This window comes from Pelodiscus sinensis, chromosome 5 (genome assembly GCF_052426305.1).
Source record: "Pelodiscus sinensis isolate ZL-2025 chromosome 5, ASM5242630v1, whole genome shotgun sequence".
Classification (NCBI taxonomy): domain Eukaryota; kingdom Metazoa; phylum Chordata; order Testudines; family Trionychidae; genus Pelodiscus; species Pelodiscus sinensis.
Window position 1 is genome coordinate 113,152,547 of NC_143056.1, and position 22,390 is coordinate 113,174,936.

Below are 22,390 nucleotides of genomic sequence, written 5' to 3' on the forward strand. Positions count from 1 at the left end.
CACAGCAAAAAACTTTCTCCATGTCTTTAGTATATGAATTTTCCTGAATACCTATTGATTACAATGCACATTGAATATTGGATGAGCAGTTACATGCACTATTTAAAAATTGCAAAGGGCCCAATTCATCTCTCAAAGTCAGTCTCTTCTCATTGATGGCTATGAAAGCTGGATCAAGCTCCCTCAACATCTTTTAAAACTGAGCATATAAGCTGTATACTGAAATTTAAAATAATAATTCTGAAAATGTCATACCATCCTGAAAAATCTAACCCATGGCATGGTATCTAGATGTTAAAAACAGTTATAATATCTACTCTCTCTCTCTCTCTTATTATATAGCAGGACTAACATGTTTGATTTTTGCAGAATCAAGTGTATGAGCCTCCAAAAGATTTAACAACATGCTGTGGTCACTGTAAGAATGTATCTTGTGTCCATACTTTCAGCAATGGAACAGTCTCCAATTTTAAAGTAAGTTTCCAGGTGTATTGAGGGACATATTTGGCTTTATTTATGTTTTAACAATAGAGAATGAATTGATGATTCTTAAAAAAAAGTATAACCAAACAGAAAATAGGCTCTTTTCTGTATCACAGAAATAGATCACAATACACTTTTGAGTGATCTTCACTACAATTTTGTGCTTTAAAGTTCTATTTAAGTTGTATTTTTGCAGGAAGTATGTTTGCATTAATTCAGCTGTGATTGTGTTTAATTGCAATTGTTTTCAAAAATAAAAATATCACGTCTTGTTCCAAGCTCTGGTAATGGTGACATTTTACAATTTTTATACAGCCTGGTACCTCTTGGATTTCAAACTGTGTCAAGTATGACTGCACAACCACAGCAGTAGGACCTGTTTTAATTACATCTTCCATCAGCTGCCCACCATTTAACGAAACTGAATGTGTGAAGGTCAGTGTTTAGAGTTTATTTTGTCATCATGGTTTTCATTTGCATTTGAAGTTTTATTTTTGCCTGCTCTAAATCCTCTAATCCTCTCAAGAAGGGGAAACATTATAGTTTCAACTTAGATCCTTCAAAACAAAATTGTGACTGCACTAAGTGCTCTAACTATACAAAAACTTTACATATTTTCTGGGTCAGCAAGCCATCTGGGCTACAAAACTGTAATGGACACTGCATATTCTGAGAGGATGTATCCCCCTTTCAAGCAAGTTTGTAACAATAAGCTTAGCCTGACACAGCTGTCCAAACCTGCAGGCACTTCTTGGTTAATCATTGTCATGGTTAGGTCATGGGCAACTAGACCTAGTCAGAGCTAGAGTCAATAGCCAGAAGACAGGAGCCAAGAGTTACTCTGGTCATCAAAGCAGAGGTTCAGAGGCAGAAGACAAACTGGAGATGAGGAACCACAAATAATTTGCCATTTGTTAAGCCAGCTCAGGAGCCAGGAAATCAAGACAGGAGCAGGAAACACGCAGTCTAGAGCACAGTGGAACCCAGGTGCTCAGACAGCTTCCTGTTCCTGCTGTTGGCTTAAGTGGGGCCAGTGGGTCATTCAGTCACTCTGGGACTCTGTCAATCAGTCCCCAGGGCTGAAGCCTCACGGTGGAGCTGGATTTCATGGGTCCCAGGTAAGCTATTGTTAGTCGGCTCCCAGATGGAGAATTGGAGTACTGGCTGCTTGGGGCACTGAGTCATAGACTTCTCTTTTCTAACTGCTGTACCGTATATGGCAATTTAGCATAAAAATGATGGAAAATTTAGGTTGCATATCAGGAAAATCATCCTATAGCAAGATGTATGAGGCTGTGATTTATAGTTTTACAAAGGAGGGGAGACCATGAATGTATAAAACTAGGCTGGACAAAGTAACTAGGGGTATGTCTACACTACCCCGCTAGTTCGAACTAGCGGGGTAATGTATGCATACCGCACTTGCTAATGAAGCCCGGGATTTGAATTTCCCGGGCTTCATTAGCATAAGCGGGGAGCCGCCATTTTTAAATCCCCACTGCTTCGAACCCCGTGTAGCGCGGCTACACGGGGCTCGAACTAGGTAGTTCGGACTAGGGTCCTATTCCGAACTACCGTTACTCCTCGTGAAACGAGGTGTACCGGTAGTTCGGAATAGGCACCCTAGTCCGAACTACCTAGTTCGAGCCCCGTGTAGCCGCGCTACACGGGGTTCGAAGCAGCGCGGATTTAAAAATGGCGGCTCCCCGCTTATGCTAATGAAGCCCGGGAAATTCAAATCCCGGGCTTCATTAGCAAGTGCGGTATGCATACATTACCCCGCTAGTTCGGATTAGCGGGGTAGTGTAGACATACCCAAGGAAATGTACTGTAGGGAATGATCTTGTATAGTTTTCTCCCAATTGTGTGGTGAGGTGTGAATGGAAGGGTCTTAAAGGAACTGTGCACCTGTAATACCTCTTCCTAGCTGATAGGAAGGGGCACAATAGGTAGAAGATACTTTCTGTTATAGCTCCTAAAATGGCAATATTGGAAGAGCAAAGAGGGTTAAGAGCAAAATAAATTTAGTAGAAAAGTCTTCTTCCTTCTTTCATCTTTTGGAATTTTTGACAGCCAGAAAGTTTCAATGTTTTGTCAGTGATCACCTTGTGAGAGACCTGATGGAGACCCACATTTGGAGAGGTACCTGTGGCTTCTGGGCTACATTGTTTCAATTGGTGCTTCGTTTTATGATGTCATAGTCAGTGAGCTATGGCTAGAGTGGGCCTTTTGTTGAACAGAGAATTCTTTTTTATGAGAACTAACTCAAGATTAATTTTCTGTGACTATAATTGTGGTCTATAAAGAATGTGTGAAGTTCAAGAATCACATGGTAAAATCTGAGATCCCACTGTTGTTTTCTGTTCTGAATTCTGTTCGGGTACCACTGAGGTAACTATTGGTGAATGATGATATTTAATGACAGCCACTGAATATATTCACATGTGTTAACAGACTCAAGTTAGATCATCTAAGGTCAATTTCTTCTCTAATCCACACCCGTTGAAAGTAGTGAGGCTGCATGGAATTGTAGATCTGTATAGAACAAAGGAAGCCATGTCCAATAACACTGATATGTAGGTGCTATGATAAAGAAATTATTCTGATGTTTTTGGTTTTTGTTTAGGTTGGAGGTTATGTCGTGCCCTTTCTAGACGGATGCTGCAAAACATGTGAGTGAATCAGGAATCAAAAAAGTCCATTTTAATGTGATTGTAGTAGGAGCAAGTCTGGCTTACTGTTGAATGATGGCTTGATTCTGACCTCATTGATCCTAGAAGAAAGATGACTTTTCTAGTACTTTTCAGGATTATATTGACTGGAACTAATGGAGTGAGATCAGACCCAAGCTCTATTGTATTGTCTAATATTTTACTTATGAAATCCAATGCCATAGTTTGCCATGGACTCTAATGACGTTAGGACTTGGCCTAATGGTTTTGAAGTGCATCAGTCTTCTCTAAATTAATCTGCAAATGCATGTTTAATTCTGTTTTAATCCTTCCAGATCAGTTTCTTATCTGTTCAGGTATTCTTGCCTGAACTTGTAAGTCACAACCATTTAATAAAACTCTCTGTGTTTCCTTTAACATAATTTTTAAATCCTCTCTTCATTCCAGAAAAAAATTAAATGAATATAAATTTGAATATGGGTAAAATAAATGGATGTTTATAGCAAATATTATTTAAACTTATTTTACAATTCATATGCAAATGACTAGACTAAAATGGAGTTTGAGGAGTCATGTGCTATGTAGATTACCGTTATGAGAGACTGTATATCTTGGGAGGCTGATTAACAGGTTAGAAGATAGCAAATCCTAAAATCTACCCTGAGCTCTCCACTTTACTGACACTGCACAGTGCCACACACATCTAGTAGCTCCACAGAAATGAATTCAACTACTTGTGGACTAAGGTGTTGAACTAATAATCCACGTGAGCCAGGTTGGCATAATATGGCCATTGCCTTTTCTATCTCTGCTTTTTCATCTTTAAAATGAAGAGGATCACCCTCACAGTAGTGTTTAAGCAAGCAAACACCCCAGAACATCGAGAGACTCAGTTGGCTAACGTTTATGCAGCACCTTGCACATGTAAAGTACAACAGAAGTGAAAGAAATGTTCTATATCTTAGAAGCTTTAATCTTTATTTTGAAGAATAAATATTTTTTCTTTCTGCTTCAGTAAAGTTCCCCAACTGCTTGGAAGGTAGAATACAATCATGAAACTTAAGGCAGTGACTTCTAAGGTGTGTAAAGCATCTCTTTCACTTCAATGGTACGTTACATATGTAACCCCCTTTTTCCTCCCCGGGTTACTGGGGAGCAGGTCACACTCACAGGTGTGCCTGGGCACCTGGTGTTTTAACCCAAAAGAGATCCTGAGTACCCCAGTGGTGATGGTGTTTAGCTGGGGAAAGCCCTATCCACCCCCTTGCTGCAGTCCCTTGCTGGCAATGAATGTAAAGTGGTGGTGCCTCCACCTGGCTGGCCTTGTACACACACTGGTGCCTTGAGAGCCTCCAGGAATATACTCATTCCAACATAAAGCTGGATCTAACTCCAGAACAACTACAAATCATATACATCTAATAGAATACTTTAAAATAAACCATCTTTACTTAACTAAACAGGGATTAACAGATTAGCAAGGAATAGCATTAACAAAACACATAACAATAACTGAAGCTTATATAACTAGACAACAGTTACTCCACCCCAGAGCGTGCACACCCTTAGACTCAGTCCCAGACACTTGCTTGCATTGGCGCGCTGATGTTGCAGCTGTAGTGAGGATTTGGTCCAGGCTAAACAGCAGCTCTGTCCCAGGCAGCACCCTTCCAGCAAGGCCCAAACTTACTGCCTCATGCTGTGCCTATAGGAAGCAGCCTGCTAACTCCCAGTTCCAACAGGCATGTAAAAGCTGCACTCCAACAGCCCCTGCACTGGGTCAATGTCCTTGGCAGCAGCCTGGCTCCCCCTTTGGTTCCAAACTGCAAGGCAGAGTCCCAGACTGCTAGGCCTCTTCTTCAAGCACATGGAGAGAGCCTCCTCTCTCTCACAAGAGTCCCTCCTACCTCTTTTGTTCCAAGGGCTCATGGGAATTGTAGTCTGGATTGTAGCACACAGGGTCTTTTCAGAATAAAACAGAGGCCCCTTTAGTAAGGGGACTACACATATGAAAGGTACTGCACAAACATTAGCTAACTGTCTGTATCACATGTAATTGCTTACAGGGACATAAGAAATATTACAATAAACAGTAATGTTTCCCTCCAAACATGGTGTTGATTTATATTATGTAGGGTTATTTTAGATTTTACTATATAAACATAAACATTTGATCTCTTTTTCTCTATCCTTACTTTGCTTTTTTTTAAATTAGAAACTAATTATCTGTTTTTCTGAGAAGGAAAATTATTGATTAAAAAAGAGGAGAGGGAAATCTGGTGGTATTTATATTTTACAGGATAGCAGTTAAATACAATTAATTCTAGCCCTGAGATAAGGCAATAAAAAGAGATTTTCCCATGACTACATGAATTCCATTTAACAACACTCAGCTCATTCATGCTTACATGATCTCATAGATCAGCACAGTATCCGAGAATTCTCAAGTCTTCTTTCTCTAGAGCACAATTACATGTTATAATTTAACAGTACCACACATTTATTGCAAAGCATCTCATTCAGTTTGTTAGGAACAGGTTTTAAGGATGCAATGGAAATTGTAAATTCACAGAATTTTGAAGTAATTGACTTTTAACGAAGCTGCATACTTAGCTAAATTGTCCAGAATACATTCTGAAGAACACCATAGTGTCTTCACAGGGTATGAGAGGAAGTGTGTTTTACTGAACCAGTTTCTGAGGATGAGGCAAGCTTCAGAGCCACACAGAGCTCTTCTTCAGATCTGGGAAAGGTACCCCCAGCAACTGAGCCGAAGAGTCTGTGCCCCCTGGAGCACACGCCTCTCCAGAGCCGGAATGGAAGGTTATTAGCAATTCCATTGTATGGCATCATATCGACACAGCAGGCTTGAAACCTTTGGAGCTACCACCTAGATCTCTGCTCTTGAACTACACAGTAGATTGTCATCTTCTGTGTGTGGACCATCACTAGAGGGGGTGGGATGCTTTGCCACTGGGGCTCAGACCCTAGCTCCATTCTCAGAAATGGTGAGCCCCAGGAATTGTGGATTCCATTATAGGCTCTGGAGGGGAGTGTACTCCAGAGGGCACAGACTCTTTTGACCATTCCCCCAAGCTTGATCCCTTCAGCCACCTCCCCTCCAACCTGTCCCTGTCTTGTCTTCCCTGCATCACACTGCTCCTCCCAGTCATGTTCTCCAAACCTTGGCAGTCTCTGCCTCCGCTCCTCAGGCTCCTCAGTCCAGTCTCGGTCTCCTTGCCCGGCAAGTCCTAGTCTCATCCATATGGACTCCCCATACAGTCTCTGGCCTCCAATCTCAGGCGCCTTACCCAGCCACTTCTAAATTCCAGCTCTAGTCCCCAGGATCTTTGCCCAGCCAGTCCATCTCCCTGCTCCACCCCTATCCTGACCCCTGGTGTGATCTCTCTCTTTCTCTCCCGCCCCCCCACCATCCTGACCTTTAGCAGCTGTTTCCAATCACCACTGACTCATTCCCTCCCTCGTTCTTTATTCACTCTGTGTTCATTCCCCCATCCTCTTGTCCCAGTCTCTCTGCCCAGACAAACCCAGTTCTCCTCACACACTTTGTGTCTTTGTCAGGTCTGTCTCCACTCCCCCCTCACCTCCATCACTCTCACTCCACTAGCTCTCAATTCCAGTCACCCTCCCTGGCTACTCATCTGATCTCATTCTCACTCCTACTGGTTCCCCTGTCCAAACAGTCCCCATCTCACCTCCCTGGATTTCCGTTCCATTCTACCCTCCTAAACCCAGTCGTCTCAGCAGGCTCCAAATCCCAGTCCTTATCTCCCTTTCTGTCCCAGTACCACTTTTCCTCTCCCCTTCTCTGCTAGCATCAGTTTCCACCCGCATCCTCTCGAGGATCCTTGTCCCAATCCACTTTTCCTGCCTCTCATGCAGATTGGGCTCTTGTCCCTGCCATATTAAAATCAGGCAGATTCTTCCTCGACATTGCCTGAGCCCAGCAGGGGAAGGTCATTGAGAGCATAGGAGAGATTGTCCCCCTGCTCTCAGTTTGGTGACTGTACCCAGACTCAGCACGGCCTGTAGCAGCACAGAGCTGCAATTGCAAAGGAAGTCCTGCCTCATGTGGCTGGAATCCTGAGGGAATTCAGCCACAAAAATCTAAGCAAGCTTTGCTATGTGGGAACTGCAGTTTTTCAAAGGCTTAAAACAACCAGATGCAAGCAGATTTTCATCAGGATAGCCAAAGGCCACTGCCCTGCCAAATTTTGACCTTCTCACCCAAAGCCTGAGGATTTTTAGAGCCTTTTAAAAAAATGTCAGTAGACCTTTTAACATGGGCAAAACCAGGTATTTTTCTTTAGCTCCATTCTCAGAAATCATTGAACTTTTTGTCTCAATATTTCAAAAAAACCTTCAGGCTGACACAGACACCTGGCAAGGCAAATGCAGTACAAATCATTAATGTTTGGCAAAGTTATAGGCAACTGAGAATAAGGTGGTGTTATGGGATGTCAGGCAACCACAATAGCAAATGGTACTACCAGACCTACATAGAAGAAGAGAAATGAGAGTCCCACACATCAGCATAATCAATTCTGATGATAGCCGGGATTAAGTGTGCCGGGGCTCGGGGTGCTGATGGGGGAGAATGAAGGAGCCACAAACCTGCTCCATGGAAGAGAAACACAGAAATCTTTGGTAGTGGCAGAAGGTTACTTCGTTGCCTCCCTGTACTGCCCTCCTTGGATTTCAATCCTTTTCTCTTCCCGCACAGGAGTTACCAGCTGAAGAGCTGCTACAGCAGGAGTTGGATAGCTGGATAAGGTTCCTTGTGTTTCTAACTATTACAGTTCTGGGGTAGTGGTGGCTGGAAAGCACTGTAGGGAAGATCAGATTCTTCTGCCAACATTATTGTTAACTAGGGGAAGAGGAAAAAGGCTCTTGGTGTCTTTTGTCTTGATGGGCTCTATCCTTTGCATGTCAGAAATCTGTTACAGACACTTGTCCCTGGTTCTGAAATACGTTCCCCCCTCCCCCCCCCCCAGCTCTGTACTCTAATCAATCTTTCCAACTGCCCTTCTCTCCCCTGACCTTATATCTCAGGTCACTTGCTGTCATTTAAGTCAGCTAATGGACAAGCAGTCTTTTCACAAGCCTTTAAAAAAAAGCCATGTTGTTTCTTGATGACTGGTAAAATCACTTGATATTATATTTCCAGAAAGGCTAAAATGTTGTAGACTTAGGCAAAACAGAACCATTCCTTCAGGGCTTAATTTTTTGAAACAAAATCTAGCCAGCAAATAATGCCACATCTTTTGACATTTGCATGTACAATGTGTAATATTTGTTCATATTTTTCAGTGGATAAAAATAAATTCATAATTAGTATTTTAATGCAACCGATTTTTATATCTGTATAAGCTTGTTGATCCAGCATTTACTGTAAAATCATATGGCCCAGATTGAATGTAAAAACTTGTAGTAATAAGAATTTCATGATCAGTCATAACATCAGAAGACATTTAATGAATAAGGTCACTAGCATCTTGTCTTCATTTGAAATACCGTGTCCTGATGAGTCACTGTGATTTTGCTCTTTAATTTTTGTAGTAAAACTGTAGTTTAAACATTGTCCTTTAATAAAATCGAATGTTTCACTGAGGTCATCGGAGTTACAATTAAGGTAAATGAGGGGTGAATACTAACTAAAAACAAATCACAAGTATCTAAGCAATATTCAGTTCCTCCTACCCTTACTTTTATTTTCAAGATGTTTTATATTTAATAACTACTGTATCATAGACAACATAATTACATTTTCAGTTATTTTCCTTTTTCTAAGTACCCTTTTCAAACATGAGTGGGTCTGACCATAAAATGTTGACTAAGGATAGAGGGACCCCATTTCTTTTATGTGTAACTTGTTCAAAATGTAATATTTTTACCAGGTTCCAGAATGTCATTGTTGTTCCCATTTCCTGTTAGCCCAGGCCCTCCTACAGCTAGGGCTACCTGTAATGCAGGTACTTTTTATTGGAAATCAGTAGCAACAAGTCAACCAGCACCATTGTTGATTTCCAACGATGTACTCCCTGATAGGAGCATCAGGCCTCATGTCATCAAATCATGTTTAAAAGCTGCACCATAGTATTAACTTCTTATTGTTCAGAATGGCTCACCTGTGTTTTGTTTTTGTTTTTTCTTTATGCACTGTATGGGCAGTGCATTGTTGTTAGCCAACAATGTACTGTTGGTAGTAAGCATTTGCATAGTGTTTAGTTTGCTGCATGTGTTTTGCTACATTTAAAAAGTTGACTAATCCTATTGTTTATAGTGCTGTAGAACAGTGGTGCACAACCTTTTTTCAACCACGACCCCCATATTTTATTGTACTCTGTTGTGACCCCCAAGGTAATTTGAGCAGTGTGGCGGCACGGCGCTTAAATCTGGCCAGCCAGGGGCTGGCCCAGCCATTGGTGGCCCCACGGCACTTAGATCCAGGCGGCTGGGGCTTATGCCCACCGCTATGGCAATCCCCCAGGAAGACATCTGTGACCCCCTTGGGGGTTGCGACCCATGGGTTGCGCACCACTGCTGTAGAACATAAAGACTAATTGCTTTGCCCATTAAAGCTTGCTATTCAAATAACTCTTTAGAAGATTATATGGCATTTAGTGGCATATGTTCAAGAAGCAGCTCATATTTTCTAGTATATTGTAATCAGGACAGTCTATGGGAAATATATACCATAATAATTGGAGACAGACAGTAACAATGGTAAAAATCTGCCTTACAACACATGGAATTAATGCCAATCTTCACTACTTGCATCTTGTGAAAACACAAGTACACTTTGCTACCTAACAAAGGATTGACTGTAACTATATACATGATGATATGTGCTGTAACTTCACTGAAGGCCAGATTCTGCACCAAATTACACTGATGTCAGTCTGGAAAAATTCTACTGATGTCTGTGTCATTCATCTGTAGTCATACCCAGATAAATGAGCAGAATGTGGCCCTCAGTAATGTTACAGTACATATTATAGTATATATAGTTACAGAGGACCCATGAATCTATTGGAGGCACTCAAACATCGTGTTTCAACCAAACAAAATATACAAAGCAATCTCATTACAGTACATATAGTTACCTACAATGTCATATGCTATATATATGAAAGTTGTTTGAAGGAAAACTATGTATGTCTGTCAATAAGTGTTACTAAGAACCATCAACACATGCATGCAAATACACTGCATTCTGTACTTGTTCCCAAGAAGTGTCACACTTGCAGAGCAGCCAAGATTAACTCATAGCCATAATTATATCTCAAGAATTTCCCATCCTGAGCATCAACTACTGTGTGCTAAGAGAAACAAAGGGCAAGAATATAACTGGCGATTTTGGGATATTATTCATTTGGTCAGTGACCACTTCCTTGCAGACAAAATAAATAACGGTGAGTTGTTTCTTTTTAAAATGTTGTTTTATCTCTTCTCTGTTTGACAGTCCTAGTGGGCTAATTGCATGCCTATTCAATGTGTTTTTATCCTACCCACGATACAATGTATTGATTCTTTTACAGTAGTCAATAGCTATTTTCTACTGGAAAATGAAGAGGAGGAAATAATCCTCTTAGAAAAAAATCCACATTCTAAAAAACCCTGCTGTACTTGGTGTCAATTGTCTTTCAAAACTTAAATTTGCATTTCTTAAAGAAGAAGTATTTCCTAGTGGTGAGAGCACATAACTGAGCACTAGGATTCATATTCTAACCCCGTCTTTGCCATGACATAAACCATGATTTTGGGCAAACCAAATTTGTCTTTCTTTTCCTGTGAATAATAATATTAAGAGTTTTATCCTGAGTTTTGAGATGAAAGGCAGCATTGATGTATAAGATGAGAGTATTATGAGGCCTAAGGGCTAGTTCATGGTTGGGCAATAAAACAGTGGCAGTTCACCAGGATTAACCTCTGGTGTGCCTCTACTGTTATATTTACCTGTGCTTCCGCAGGTATGGGCAATTGAAGCTCCCATTAGCCATGGATCGCAGTTGCCAACCAATGGGAGCTCCAGGAAACAGCATGGATAACGACACCTGGTGATGGCAAGAGCTGTGAGGAAATGGAGCAAGTGAGTCTGCTCAATGTGCTCCATTTCCCTCATGGCTCCTGCCATCAAGGGGAGTGTGCAGGGGCTTGACCGCTGCCACCGCACTGCGAGAGGTTGCCCCAGTGATTCTTGGAGGGCGGGTTGCCATGGGAGGGAGAGGGCGGGACGATGGCAGGAAGGGATGGGGTTTGGAGGGCCAATAATCGACAGCCCTGCCCCCCCTACTCACAAAGAGTCCTGGGCCAGATTGGTCACTTGCTGTGGCAGGGATTGGCCCGTGGGTCAAGAGTTTGAGATCCCTGCCTTAACCACTGAGCTATGGGATATTCTGAGGTGGCCCTGTCTCAGTCTCTCTTGTTGAAGCTATTTATTTTGTATAACCAAAATAGTCATTGTAACAGGGCTTGGGTCTTTTCATGGTTATAGTGGCTGGCCCATGCCATTTCCTGCAACTCCCATTGTCAGGGAATAGTGAATCGCAGCCGCTGGGAGCAGCCATACCGATGGACGCTCAGGTAAACAAAGTGTCTGGCAGCCCACCAGTGTTTAATCATGGCAAACCATGTCTTGCCCATGGGCTGGTTATTGCCACCCCTGTTACAAGAGGTACACCAAGCACCCCTCCAGCTGTTGTATTTTGTGTAGGTCCGACTCTCTGAGAATGCCTCCTGGATTAGGTTTAGTGATTACCTAATTTCCAGGTCTTAGTTATGAAATAGGAGCCAGGAGTCAGGATTTAGGTGGCTGTGTGTATGCTTGCCGGTAGATTTTTAGGTGCCATGGGGACCTTTCATTGGAAATTTCACTACTGTGGAAATTTATGTTCTAATAGTTATATGACTGCTGGGCTGGGGCTCGGAGGTAAATTTTGGGTTTAGGCACCTAAAGTGGCAGTTAGGTGTCAAAATCTGTTTATGTATTTAGACCTAAGCATTCTATAATATGACTCTGTAAATAACACAGTATAGGTGCCATAAAACTACAATAGTCCAACAAATAGAAGGGACGTGTGATTTCTCTTATAGATCTTCTTTGTGATGTGGGTTCTCCAGCAGGAAGATCTTTTTTTTTTTTTTTTTTTTGCATTCAGATGCTATTAGTTCATTCCTGAAATGACTCAGCTTGCTGCGTGATCTAGCTCTTCTTCAACTATTCAATATTCCCCCCTTTAATTATGTTTAACACTTTGTTCAGTGTGTGCGTGCGTGTGTGTGTGTGTATAAATAGATATTTTAAAATATATCTACATGTTTTGTATCTTTTTAGTAAAAATTAAAATACGGATCAAATTGGAATTGAGTATTTTATCTTGTTATTAAGGGATGCTTTTCTGTTTCTTTACACAGAAAGTATGAAAACACAGAGCTTCTCCTAAGCCCTTCGTAGTTGGCAAATTCCTGTGTTGTAAGGTGTTTATTACCAAAAGTTGCAACCTTGATGAAATAAAACTATCAAACAATTATAAGGCAGAAAATGTATTTAAAAGTACCATCAATAGTCTTCTCAAAGGAATGGTTACTTCATTTCATGTTCAGAAAACAATGTACTAGAAGTAATGCATTTTCAGAATGACAGAGGCTATAATACTGCTTAAGTGGTTTATGGATTTTGTCCTTAAAAATGTATATATATGGAATAAATGCATTGGAAATATAGTTGAATGCATAAGATACAGTGGAAATTACATCAAATATTGTAATTATAGATTTTAAAACCAAAATTTAAATACAAATTACAGTTTATATAGCTTTGTCAAAGAGATTTTGGTATATGTTGTGGTATACTCTTTATATCTTTTTTTTTTTTTTTTTGGTATCCTTTTAGCCCATCACACTTATAGGAATGTTGCTATTTCTGAAATATTTAGAATTATTAGCTATTATTTTACAATCAATGTACATTTTGCAGGTAAAGAAGATGGGAAATTTTGTAAAAAAGTGACTGTTAGAATGACTATCCGCAAGAATGACTGCAGAAGTAACACACCCGTAAGTAACTATCATAATTTGTTTCAATGGAAAAAATAAGGAAAGGTGGAAATGAGAAAAGACATGATGGGAATTTAACTCTGTCATTGTATGCATTCTCTTTCTGACTCAGCATAAGGGCTGAAATTGGCCTGTATCACAGACAGATCTGCAGTGGCTCACGTGCAGTGGTCATCAGTTTAAAAAGTCAATATTTACTATTCGTTACAATGCAGTAGTATCTCAAATACCACTTATGCTGTATCTTTAGAATGGGAAATACAGATTCAAATCTGCAAAGCATTGAGCATTTGTCTACTACTGAAGTTAATAGGAATTGAAGGTGTATAGCACTTTATAGGAGATAAAACACCACAACCTATGAGGAAAGACTGAAAGAATTGGGTTTATTTAGTTTGGAAAAGAGAAGACTGGGTAGGGACATGATATCTTAAAGGTTGCTCCAAGAAGGAGGGAGAAAAAATATTCTCTTTAACCTCTGATGATAGGACAAGAAGCAATGGACTTAAAATCCAACATTGGAGGTTTAGTTTGGACATTAGGAAAAACTTCCTAACTGTCAGTGGTTTAACACTGGAATAAATTTCCTAGCAAAATTGTGGAATCTCCATTACTGGAGATATTCAAGAGCAGGTCAGACAGACACCTGTCAGGGATCATCTGGTTGATGCTATGAGGGCAGGGAACTGGACTTGATGGCCTCTCAAGGTCCCTTCCAGTTCAGAATAGAAGGGATGGCCCATGGACACAAAGGAATCACGCAGGGAATGTTATAGTAAGTGCCTGCTCCAGTATTGGAGTAAAGTTCTTCAGTTTTCCTAGGGAGTATTTCTTTTCCAGAACATTGCTCCCTAATGTAGCAAAGAAATAGCCATTGTTGTGCATCGGCCAAATTAATATTGTGAAGTCTTCGAAATGAAACCTCAGAAATCATGTTGTTGGAGCTGAGTATGTTGCTTGCTGACCCAATCAGTCTTTTGGAAATCAATGGAAAAATTCCTATTGATGTCCGTGAGAATAAAATGTGGGCCTCGCTGAATCATATTATTATTCACATTGGATGAGGTTTTAAAAGGAGTATAAGGTAGTTTGCCGTTGAGCTTCCATTAAATTTCCTTTGGCGTCTGAAAATCCCAAATTAGGGTGTTTTAGTCATTTAAAAGCAATGATCCTTTTAAAATGTTCATTTAACAGGTAAACATTGTTTCATGTGATGGAAAATGCCCTTCTGCTAGCATTTATAACTACAACATCAACACATATGCAAGATTCTGCAAATGCTGCAGGGAACTTGGGTTACAAAGACGAACTGTGCAATTGTACTGCAGTGGCAACTCAACATGGGTCAACTATTCAATCCAAGAACCTACAGACTGTTCTTGCCAATGGTCTTGAGACAGCATTACAAAAAGAGCACCCAGTGAGTCACTCTTTGGAAGATATACAATTATTCTCAGTATGATAAAGATATCTTTTACATCTTTTCCTTAGAAAGTAAGTTATCCATCCACTGAATAGTATCATTGTTTAATATTAAGAAGCATAGCTGTTTTGGACTCTTCTGCATTTCGAAATAATGGATTTGCATCATCCCTTTCTAAAATTATTATAATGTTCACTTCTGGGAATCATCTCAAGAGTTCTTGTGATATGTGCCAACATAAAAAGGAAAGAGATTTCCTTGAAAAGAGACAATCAGAGGAATAATGCTTTATATTTTATTTCTGGAGGTTTGATCCATTCTTTGAAAGCCACCCAAAACTGTTTTAAATACCTAATATATAAGCTGTCTTGGCAGTGGTATAAGATCTTAAGCGTGTCACAATAGTGCTTGATGACTATGGAAGAACATTATATGGACGATATTAAAAAATATTCAGTTTAAATCAAATTGATATTGCAAATAGGGCATGCATGAGTAATTAAATTATAGAAATTTTTACCAGAGAAGATTTTCAAAACTGGTAATTGTATATATAATATTCCCTGGTAATAAGTTTTGATTTTTCTAATGTATTTTACATTGTAGTATTAAGCCATTATGTTAGATGTGTAATGTAGAAGAAATACAGATTTTTTTAGGTTATCCAGTTTAGATATAGGTATTAGATTTATCCAACATATCCACTGTATGATGTAAACTGAAAACATACAAGTTTATCAATGAAAAAATAAATTTCCCATTACAGTTATATAGATGCACTTTATCTAAACAAACCCTTGTCTTCTAAAGCATACCACAAGTTAAATGTGTCTTATACTGTTTATTTAGGAGAATCAACTTTACACTGAGCTGTGACCTTTTTAAGAATATGCCATTTTCATAAAGACAAAAGAAAATCAAAATTATAATTGGTCCCATGTATATTTTAACAAAGAGAAATTATAAGTCAATAAAAATTGACTTCCTATGTCCAATGATATTTTTTGTGTTGCAAAATGTTCAAATTACCAAGTACAATGTTCACAAAATTGCTTTTAAAACTTGCAGTAATTGATATTTTTGATATAACAAAACCAAATATTTTGTTCACCAACCCTCACCATGCCATCTGAACACAGTAAAATTCCAATTGCTTTAATTTTAAGAAGTAAAGCTACAAGAGCTGCTAAGATTTTAAGCTTAGGAACTAAAAACTAGAAGTGTATTGTTGCATAATAAATTGTAAAAAGCTGGTTTTTGCTGTTAATCCAATGAATGGTTTTAACAAAACATTCATCACATGAACATTTTTGTTATTTTGCTATTTTATACTTTTTATATGCTGTACATGTCATTCCTATAAAATCTAATAAACAACAGGAAGGCTTATTTTGTTACTACTTCTTTTCTTATTAATATCAACAACTGCTTAACTTTATAGCATATGTACTTACATTTTTGTTTCAAAAGTACTCACAATTTATTTATTTTTTTACTGAAGCTAATATTAATAGTCCAAGCGTCTGATGGTCTGATACCAAGCTGTAGAAGAGAAGAGTTTAAATTCTGTTTTTAAACAACACTTTCATGAAAATGCTTTCTTCCTGTTCTAAATTGTTCAAACATATTTTCATCCCAAAAAATTCAGATTTCAAAAATTTCACATTTTATTCAAAATAAAAATAAATCCTTGCTTCTCACTCATATCATAAGATGACTTGTCCCCTGATCCTCAGCAATAGATGGTCCCGTATTCTAGAGAGACAAAGCTGTCTGTGATGGACCTATCTTTGAATAGTTCCTTCAAAAATAAATTATTCCCAAACTGTGAAACAATATTGAATTATTATAATGAGTAAATGCTACCCGAAACAAACAGAGAAACATTCTTTCAATACAACAGTACAGTAGTACAATCAATTCCTTTAATGCTTCACTTATTAAGGATGGAGCAATTCTTTTTAACTTCCATTGTAGTGGAACATTCCCTGCCCTACATATCTACTTTCCAAATATGTAAGACAGATACAGATTGCAAGCAGTCAATACAACAGAGAAACAGAAGAGTGGGAATTGAATCACAGGTAAGAAAAGTGACTTTCCTAGAAAAACCTTTGCACAGCAAGTGCTTCCACCTCAAGATCATACACCCTCACTTAACATCTAGTGGCAAAGAAGAAACATTGATAGACAAAGGAAAATTGCCTTTCTCCATCAAGGGACACATCTACTAGCTATGAAATGGTGATCACTAAGCCTTCAGTGTTAAAAAAGTGGGGTGACTGAAGGCCCAATTCTGATCCAATTGAATTCAATGCCAAAATGCCCATTGCCTTCAGTAGTGCAGGACGAAGTCATAAAAGGAACTGGAACAGCACTGGCTGTCTAAAGATCTGCAGTTAAAGGAACTGAGAAAGGGAATTAAAATCTGAGAGATGCTACAGCTACAGTAAAAGCTCAAAATCTGAGCACATCTGTAAACAGGAATCGAACTTTCTGTCATCTCTTCCCCTTGTTTAGACAAAGCAAAGTAATAAATGTCGTGCTAAGTTCCTGTGTCCGATTTTGTAAACATGCGGCTTACGCCGAGAAAAGCAAACGGAAAGATCCATGGTAGCTGTGGCTTGACATCGGAAGCCACCTTTATCCTATTATCAACAGTAAATCCCCCCACAGATGCTTTTCCTTTCTCTTTTCTTGTTAGCTCAAAGCAGTGCGGGCCTCAGTGCTGCATGTACCATGCTCTATATTTGTACCATATAATAAGAGAAAAAATGGCCAATTCTGCCCCAAATTTGAAAATATGAAATTAGCATAAGAAATAAAAGCAAAAAGGAGCCAAAAAGGATGAATAAGCACCAATTTTCAACACTTTGTGGTCTTTCACTGTTGTAGCCTTACCTCTTCTCTAAACTACATCTACACTGGTGTGTTCTCACGCAAATACTCTTTTGTGGAAGTTTTCTTCTGCAAAAACTCTTCCAGAAGAGAGCATCTACACTGGCATGTGCTTTCGCGCAAGAGATGTGCTTTTGGAGCAACCCAGCAGCACCCCAGCTGCTCTGCCCCAGGCGTCCCCAAGTCAGCCACTGCTGAAACTGACCAGCGGCTGACTACAGGAAGCCCGAGGCAGAGTTGCTCTGCCCCAGGCTTCCTGGAATCAGCCGCTGATCAGTTTCAGCAGCAGCTGACTTGGGGACGCCTGGGTTTCTTAAGTTGAATCTGTATGTAAGTCAGAACTGGCGTCCAGATTCAGCCGCGGTTGAAACTGATCAGTTTCAGCAGCGGCTGACGCCAGTTCCGACTTACATACAGATTCAACTTAAGAACAAACCTACAGTCCCTATCTTGTACGTAACCGGGGGACTTCCTGTATAGTTATTCATAAACAATGAATCTGAAGGAAAATGACAACATTATTTTTTAATAATCTTTGCATCCTCCTGCGAACAGAAAAATCTGAGGTCACTACAGACAATTTAGTATAAAAGGACTTTGGCATATAAGCCTGTTGATGTTTAGAAGGTGTGTGGATTCCAAAGTTCTTCATGTGCTTTATATTATACAGACATTGGCCTAAATCTCGAGAGGTAATTAGTGATTTGGGATGCTTTAGTTTTTGGATACCCGATCTTTAAAGGGGTTGTATTTTCAGAAAAAGCTGGCCATCTATCCTTTCAAAATCAAACCCTTTTAAAGGTATCTCACATGAAGCATGCAGAAGCATAGAAATTTCTCTACATGTTGGCCCTTTTCTGGTCATTTTTCATGTCATGACCAAAATCAAATTCTGTCCGCAGAACTTCAACATTAGTGAACATCAACTTCATCCATGGGACATGAGAATTTTTGAATTCAGTGTATTTCTGAAGTCTGACTTTAGCCCAGACACCTGGCAATGTGAGATTTGTCCAGTAAATTGCTCACGTGCTAGTTCCATTATTATGTGGCAGAGACATTTAAATAAAATTATATTTGCTGACCAATACACAAATCTGATCGTATAATGCAAAATGTGGAGTGAAGAGCATTTTGAATAATAATACTTTTAAAAAAAAGCACGCTTGCTTGTGGTCTCTCCTATTTAATCCCACAGCTGTGTTTTCTGAACCATATTCCCTACTGACAGCTGTATTGTTGACTTCTTGCTTCCTAAAGAGGGAAAGGCAGACAAGTACCTTTTGAAATGATGGCATGAAGAAGTCTAATAAGGCTTGATCTCTAGTCTGGATGTGTGCAGGGTGATGTCCTTAGGGATTTGCATTTTCACAAGTTTTTTCTGAGGGGTAACTAGATAGGACATCTGCAGTCTGTTCTCCCTTTAAAAGAGATGGCCATTAACTAACTATCTGACTGAATAGCTGAAATTCCTTAAGGGGGAGTGCCATGATAACTATGCATTGCCCCTGCTTTCTTGGTGGGGTTGTTACCAATGTGCTGACTCGAACAGGAATCATAGCTAAATAAAACCAGTAACACTCATTGGCTACGTCTAGACTGGCATGATTTTCCGCAAATGGTTTTAACAGAAAAGTTTTTCTGTTAAAAGCATTTGCGGAAAAGAGCGTCTAGATTGGCACGGACGCTTTTCCGCAAAAGCACTTTTTGCGGAAAAGCGTCCATGCCAATCTAGACGCAGTTTTGCGCAAGAAAGCCCCGATCGCTATTTTCACCCTCGGGGCTTTTTTGCACAAAACAGTTTTTAGCTGTCTACACTGGCCGTCTTGCGCAAAAACATTTCCGGAAAAGGGCTTTTGCCCAAACGGAAACGTCAAAGCATTTGCGCAAGAAGCACTGATTTCGGACAGTTAGAACATCAGTGCTTTTGCGCAAAATCAAGTGGCCAGTGTAGACAGCTGGCAAGTTTTTGTGCAAAAGCAGCCGCTCACTACTTCTGATCTGCATGGACTCAGCAAAATTACTTCAGGTGTAGATTCAAACAACTTAACAGAGAGGATAGAGACTGTGTAACATTTTCATGCAGTTATGAAGTTCAACCAGTAGATGTTGCTGTGATCTATAGGTAATTGTAGAAAAGGGTGAGTTTTTAGGGATAAACTAAAATGGCAGACAGACGGCAGTGCAGTTTTCCCTGATAAATGCCTGTTTATGAAGACCTGCTGCTCAACATATTGATAGATCTGATTGAATGCATCTAAACATTAAGAAAGTTCAGATACACAGCTTCAGATATGAAATTTGGAGCTTGAGTCTGGAGGAGCTGTTGTAGAGTATGGCTGCATAGGTCAGAAAGATTCACTGCTGTCTTGAAAGGAGGCAGCTCCGGGACCAGTGTAATACACCAGTTACACACATTAGGAATAAAATAATGGAATTATTAAGCACAAGCTCTCCTTGCTTTAACACACATCTCAAGCCTCTATGTTTTTACACAGATTTCTTCAAATATTACCATTCTACTTCCAGAATTGACGTGTAGCCCTTGCTGCAGTTCTAGTAGCATTCCGTACTTTTATATCCTTATCTCACTGGTGTGTGGTGAAGATAAATATACTAAATGTAATGAGGAAATCAGATGCAATGATAATAGGAGCTATCTTAGGTAATATATAAGACAGATGACAAGTGGAAGAAAACATAAAGATCAACATACACAGAGCCCCAGAAATACAGTACCTCACCAATCCCCCGGATGGAATCCATGCCATTATTCAATATTTGTTTCTCTGCTTTTTTCTCCTGGAGAGAAGAAAAAGGGAAATGGAAACATTCTTAGGTTTTTGGCTTGACCATCTTGTAGCACTTTGAAATCATCTGTCAACACTGTCATGACGTTGCATTCATTTAAAAGCCTCTCTTTTAGATCCATCTGTTATATAAATAAAAATAATGCAGCCCTATATTTTTATGGTACACTAATCCTGCTTGGCCATGGTGTAATTATCAAATGATTTCATGCTACCCTGGTGGCAGGCAACATCTAGAGCACTGAACACTTGCTGTGGATCTCTTATTAAATCCTTCTTGCACAGTTTCATTCACAAATTTACCATGGCTTTTAAAACCAAATAGTTTGGTGCTTATACTGTGCTATCAAATAAGGGCAATGTGTTTCCAAAATGTGGCAATGTTTTTCAGATGCTCCACTTCACACTTGATTGCCAATAGTTATTCAAACTCCACAGTTGCCTCCTTTAGCCCTACTATTTAATTGGAGCCATATAATTTAAGGACAGTGCACCGTTACACATGTTTAGCAATACACTCTCTGGACAGAAGTCACCCCCCCTTTCATAAATCCCCAGATGTCTGGGCTCTGTGAGTGGAGCTGCACTGATGGGAGAGAGTGGAATTCACTTGCCTGGAAGCTGTCCTACATCCACAATTCCTTTGCCTCATTATTTGGACCTGGCCCAGAAGTGTTCTTATCCATCAAGAGATACACCACTTAAGAGGGGTAGGTGGATTTTTGGCAGCCTTCTAATCTAGATGAATAACACCATGTCATACTATGATAATCCAAAGACAATAAGATTTTAATTAACTTTATTGTTAATTTATCTTTGGAAAGACCTTAACACTTTGCCTAGCAGGAGCTGCTGTTAATCTTTGCAAGGGGGTTTTACCACTGGCTTCAGTGGGGCAGGATTTCTCCCCATGCCCCCTTATTTCAAAATAACAAGTGGAGCATCCACACTACCAAGCCTGTTATTTCGAAATAATGGGCTGGTTATTTCTAAATCTGTGCTCCTGTTCTCCTCGGGGAATAATGCTTATTTCAAAACTGTTGTTTCAAAATAGTGTCAGTGTGGACCATCCTGTGCAGCTAATTCAAAATAATTGGCCTCCAGAGGCCTCTCACAGCTGCACTTGTGGCTGCTCTGGCCACACCTGCCAGCTCCGCTGCTCCCCTTCTCCTGCGGAGCTTAAAGCAGCAGGCTGCTAGAGAAGGGCTTGTGGAATGTGGCCAGCTTGGCAAGCCCCGTGCTATTCATCAGGAGCTGACAGAGCCATGAGCGACCTCAGCACTCCCTCTGAGCCCCCGACAGCTGCCAACACTACTGCAGCACCCTCGGCTGCCACTGGCCAGGGATGCAGGAGAGCACTGGTCTGGACTGGTGTGGAGAGCATGGACTGCATTAAGGTCTGGGGCAAGGAGACCAACCTCCAGGATCTTTGCACCAGAAAGTGCAATACCGACATGTAGCCTGGCTGACAAAGGCCATTCCCAGACCCTCAGGTAGATCTGGATGAAAATAAAAGAGCTCCAGCAGGCCTGCAACAGGGCCTAGGAGCAGAGCAGATCCTCTGGGGGCACCACATTTGTGCCACTTCTATCAGCACCTTGATGCCATCCTGGGAGGCGGGCCAGTCACCTCCCTCCAGCCATCTTTAAGTCCAGTCAGGACATGCCTCCACAAGGGAGGCATGCCCACAAGCTAGGACCTGCTCCTCACCCTGGAGTCAGTCCTTCTCCCCCCCTCTGCCCTTCCTCCCACCGGATGTCTCCCAGGCATCGGACAAGCCTAGGGAAGGCACTTCAGGTGAGTTCTATAACTTTCCCTACCTACACGCAGGAGCAGGTGGTGGGCTGCACACCCCTCACTCGGCCTATTGGTGGCAGCACAGCAGCTTGTGCATGTGTATGCACATTGAGTGCCAGTCCAGAGCACTTAGCCCCATGACTCTCTCACATAGGAACCCCTCGCTCCTTCTCACAATGTTCCCGGAGAGGTTTGCATTATTCCGGCCTCTATGCTGGGACACCTTT

At 40.4% G+C, this 22,390-nt stretch overlaps 1 protein-coding gene across 1 annotated transcript in view; it reads left to right on the forward strand.

The window, feature by feature from the left end:
- The window catches only part of OTOG (otogelin), a 177,817-nt gene extending 161,778 nt beyond the window's left edge, over nucleotides 1–16,039 (forward strand). Inside the window, exons 52-56 of the mRNA XM_075928087.2 lie at nucleotides 370–474; nucleotides 799–918; nucleotides 3,110–3,155; nucleotides 13,156–13,235; nucleotides 14,430–16,039. Coding sequence (XP_075784202.2) covers nucleotides 370–474; nucleotides 799–918; nucleotides 3,110–3,155; nucleotides 13,156–13,235; nucleotides 14,430–14,630 — 552 coding nt within the window. The 3' untranslated portion in view covers nucleotides 14,631–16,039. The remainder of the gene's footprint in view (nucleotides 1–369; nucleotides 475–798; nucleotides 919–3,109; nucleotides 3,156–13,155; nucleotides 13,236–14,429) is intronic.
- Nucleotides 16,040–22,390: the final 6,351 nt, after the last annotated feature.